We start from the raw sequence: 4,813 nt of genomic DNA, 5'->3' as shown, positions 1-4,813 counted from the left end.
GAGGAGCAGATACACAGGCAGACAGACAGACAGAATCTTCATTAAGATGAAACTGATTTAATTGACTGTATAGTTTTACATGTATTTTAATTCAACGTGTTTTAATTGGAGCATCAAATCCCTCGAGAGCAGAATCCAGAAGTTAATTAAATAAAAAGGATAATTTGATCGAAATCAGTCAGACCGTCACCCCGGCAACAGACAGTGTGTGTGTGTGTGTGTGTGCGTGCGCGTGTGTGTGTGTGTGTGTGTGTGTGTGTGTGTGTGTGTGTGTGTGTGTGTGTGTGTGTGTGTGTGTGTTTGTGTGTGTGTGTGTGTGTGTCCTCGGCAAGTTTAACCCAACCTTGGAATGTTAAAATATTTAAAACATACATTTATTTTTGTTGGATGCACGCAGAGAGAGAGAGAGAGAGAGAGAGAGAGAGAGAGAGAGAGAGAGAGAGAGAGAGAGAGAGAGAGAGAGAGAGGAGAGAGAGAGAGAGAGAGAGAGAGAGAGAGAGAGAGAGAGAGAGAGAGAGAGAGACAGAGACAGAGACAGAGACAGAGACAGAGACAGAGAGAGAGAGAGAGAGAGATAAAGAGAGAGAGAGAGAGAGAGCAGATGTACCCCTGGAGATGCATACATTATGTATGGATGTGCGTGCGATGTGCATCTGCATGTGTGTGTGTGCGTGTGTGCGTGTGTGTGTGTGTGTGCGTGCGTGCGTGTGTGTGTGTGTGTGGCTGTGCATGTGTGTGTGCGTGCATGTGTGCGCGTGTGTGTGTGTGTGTGCACTACAGTAGCCTATATATATATGTATTATGCACTCATGGATTTATACATGCACCAAGTTATGTGCATGTATGATGTATATATTCATACATGTATGTATTCATGTGTCGATGTATGCAGCCAGCCATGCATGAACGCATGACGTGTGTGTGTGTGTGTGTGTGTGTGTGTGTGTGTGTGTGTGTGTACCCTAGCATCCTGATTTAGTTGGAGAAAATAGCAGATCTACAAGCTCGCAGCCATTTTTGTTTGAACCAATGAAATATCCTTCACCCTACGAACGTTGTCCTTCCTGAAACAACATGAACAGCTTGCCAGTGTTCCAACTTGTCTCGACTCTTTTGAAAAGCTTAAGCCAGAAAATACAGATTGAATCAAATGTGCACCTTTGGATTTGGAAAATAAGCGTTGGATCAAATCAAATAAAACAGGCCTATGGGGCATCATCCATATTTGCGCTCCGGGTGTGCTTGTGCACATAGAAAGGTGTGCTTTTTGAAACCAGAGTCACATCACAACTAGCCTCGATACCCAGGCTTTCATTTCGTCTGCGCGAAAAATGAAAGCCTGGAGGAACGCATTAATTGGCTGCCTCGGTCTAGAAGTGGGAGTCAACGCTTCCGGGTGGGTGTCGCTCCAAATTATGTGAAGTAGCGCTTCACTATAGGTGGGAGAGGAGTGGCCAGGGCTGACGGACAGCTCGGTGAGATCCAATCAGGGCGTGCGCAAATCTCAGCCGCGACCCACCCCCTATAGACCAGAAACTTAACACATTAGATCAGGCTACATCACAACTAAACATGGAGAAGCTGATATGAAGCAGTTTGTTATGAACCATATGTTCACAATGAGAGGACAACATATGACAGAAACACACAAATAGATATAAGATGTCCCTGAATGACAGGTCTCAATTATTTGCCATTGACAATGAAAGGAGAAATTAGGTCAATAGTCGGCCAAATATGACGTAAATTTGTGGCAACACAAACATTAAATGCCGTTGACAATGAAGGGAATATTTACGTCATATGTATAAATGGGCTAACATGAATGCAGTTGTTCATGAGATGATTGCGAACGCAGTGATTGCGATTGCAGTGAGCACTTACTATGAGACCTAGCAGATCATGTCTGTCCGTGCGTGCGTCTGTGTGTCCCCCCTTTGTGCCCATATATGGAGCTGAGTGATTTGTTTGTGATTGATGCAACACACTCCATATTTGGACGTATAGCTGCTTTGGGGACTCCTTATATGGTTATGGCTAAGTTAAAAACTTAACTTAAAAAAATAATAACTTAAAAAGAAATCTTAAAAAAACCCAAATATGTACGAGCTGCGTTCGCTTCCCGCATTTGCGCGTCTTACTGGTTATGTATTGTATATGATAGGAGCGCCCCTCACATTTACTTTGAATAACATGTATGTAGTGTGTTGTGTTGAATACTGCTCAGAGAAACCAAGAAGCCACACTATACTGTCTGCCATAAACCTCATTAAATCATTAACCACAATGCTGTTGTAACAGTCATAATAATTATGCCATGATCATCACAGCCCTGCACATATATACACTAGCTCTGGTCCATAGCTCTAAATGCGTAAATGCCAAAGACAAGGTTTATATGTTTATTTGACATTATGTCTTCTTATTTTTTAACATGACTTTGCTTTCCTCGTTCTCTAGCTATATGCACACTGCCTCTGGCATGTGTGCAACACATTGGGGCTGTTTTAGTACAAACAACAAACTAACTCAAACAAAACAATCCAGTTGAACAAGCGAACTTGTGGTGTGGTGACAGTAGCTTGACCAACAACACTGCTCTGTTTTTGATGAATTGAACAATGTGGACCCTGTTGTAAACTAGGCATACCATATATTCTGAATTACCAAAAAGAGGACACATGCGCGCGTGCATGTGCGCATGCATGTCGTGGATGTGCATGTGTCGTGCGCGTTTGAATTAAATTAATTTGTCAAAAAAGTTTGGCTCCTAAATTTGATCAAATATGCTCTATATTAGTTATGTATTTATAAACATTTGGGATTTGTTTATAAACATTTTGGTATTTGTTTATAAACATCTAGGATTTGTTTATAAACATTTTGGTATTTGTTTCGCACACACACACACTAGATACACACACACACACACACACACACACACACACACACACACACACACACACACTAGATACACACACACATTAGCAAGAGAGAGAGCTTCCAGTCCTGGGTAGTAAAGTAATAGCAGTCAGAGCAGCAGAACGCACTTAATCTACGGTCCAATAATATATAATTAACATGATTAATTGATAGTACATAAATACATACCTATCATCATGTCTCACTGTCTGTCCTCTGGTGTGTCCTGAAAGTCCTCCACTATAGTTCACTTCATGCACGAAGAACACAACACAGCAGGGGCTGCTGGGAAATGTAGTCCTCCGCCACACGTCATATCCAAGCGTCGCGTGCGCTGATCTCCAAGCCCACAGCGCGTCGCCTCCGTCCAGCGGAGCGGTCTTGTAGCTCGGGGATTTCTCGTCGCGCGCTGCCGCCGCACAACCAACAACCCGCCGGGCTTCATAATACAGAAAATAAATACAAATAAAATAAATAAATAGTCGAGTTGTTTATGGGACGGAATATGTACTAATATTATTTATTTAACTATGTAATTGTTTGTTTTTTTAACAATACAAACCGTGCGTAATATTATTGTTTAAAATAATAATAAAAACGTCCTTATAATCGACGTCATATCCGGAGGCGTAAAAAAAGAGAAAAGAAACCCGACCGGAAGTGGAGTTGTTTATGAATTTTAATAACTTCTTTGCATTTTTCTCTCTCATTATTGTGTTTCTCTTCAGAGAGAGAGAGAGAGAGAGAGAGAGAGGTGGTCGCCGCCGCTGCTCCAACATCCCTATCGCTACAGTAACTGTTTTAACGGTACGATATATTTATCATTTTACACTTACATTTATTTAGTATTATCGGTGTGTTTCAGACAGCGTGTGTGTGTGTGTGTGTGTGTGTGTGTGTGTGTGTGTGTGTGTGTGTGTGTGTGTGAGCAGCAGTGCATGGGGTTTAGTTAGAGAAGAGGAGGAGAGCAGCATTATTTATGGAGGCTGGAGGTTATCATGTTGTTTATTTTAGTATTATTGGTGTGTTTTCGTGTGTCTTATAGTTTAGTGTGTGACAGTGAGAGAGAGCAGCCCTCTCTGGTTAGTTAGAGGAGGAGGAGGAGGAGGAGGAGGAGGAGAGAGGCAGGGTGCAGCGTTGTATAGACTAGGCTGGAGCTATAGGAGTGATTATTGTGCATTTTAGAGTTATTTATTTTAGTATTATTGGTTAGAGAGAGAGAGAGAGAGAGAGAGAGAGGGAGCAGCATTGGCTGCTGAGAGTGTAATCATGTTGTAGTTTATTCTGTCTTATTGGTGTGTGTGTGTGTGTGTGTGTGTGTGTGTGTGTGTGTGTGTGTGTGTGTGTGTGTGTGTGTGTGTGGCGCTACTACTGTTCCACTCTGGTAAGGGGAGGGGAGACGGGGAACGGCGTTATAAGAGTCTGCAGCTTTGAGAGTGTTATAATTTTAGTGTTATCTATCTGTGTATCATTGGTGTGTGTTCTGTCTTCTGTGTATGTGTTTCCCTGTCCCTCCTATAAGGGGACAGGGAGGGAGCAGTGCGTATGATGGAGGCATGAGGCTTTGAGAGTGTTCATTCATCATTTTAGACTTATTTTGTTTTGTATTATTGGCATGCGTGCGTGCGTGCGTGCGTGCGTGCCCGTGCGTGTCTGAGAGACAGCAGTCTTCTCTCGTAGGCTATACTACTAATGGTAGGTAGTACTACTTTAGTAAGATACGAGCCCCTTTCGGAACCCTCGGTTACCTTTTCTGAATTTTGGACAGAGCAGAAAGGGGCTATAGTAAGATAGGGGAGGGGAGACGGCTTTGAGAGTGTTATAATTTGAGGGTTATTCATTTATTTGGTGTGTGTGTGTGTGTGTGTGAGCAGCCTCCTCTTGGCTGGTT

The 4,813-nt window shown here is 42.7% G+C and overlaps 1 protein-coding gene across 1 annotated transcript in view; it reads right to left on the bottom strand.

Annotated features, from left to right (window-relative positions):
* prkn (parkin RBR E3 ubiquitin protein ligase) overlaps positions 1-3,193 on the bottom strand; it is a 13,560-nt gene extending 10,367 nt beyond the window's left edge. The window contains exon 1 of the mRNA XM_080782084.1: positions 3,112-3,193. Within this exon, the coding sequence (XP_080638210.1) occupies positions 3,112-3,121 (10 nt within the window). The 5' untranslated portion in view covers positions 3,122-3,193. The remainder of the gene's footprint in view (positions 1-3,111) is intronic.
* Positions 3,194-4,813: the final 1,620 nt, after the last annotated feature.

This window comes from Protomyctophum bolini (genome assembly GCF_963924005.1).
Source record: "Protomyctophum bolini genome assembly, chromosome: 14".
Lineage (NCBI taxonomy): Eukaryota > Metazoa > Chordata > Actinopteri > Myctophiformes > Myctophidae > Protomyctophum > Protomyctophum bolini.
Note: the sequence above shows the minus strand (reverse complement) of the source record. Positions and strands in the feature narration are given on the sequence as shown.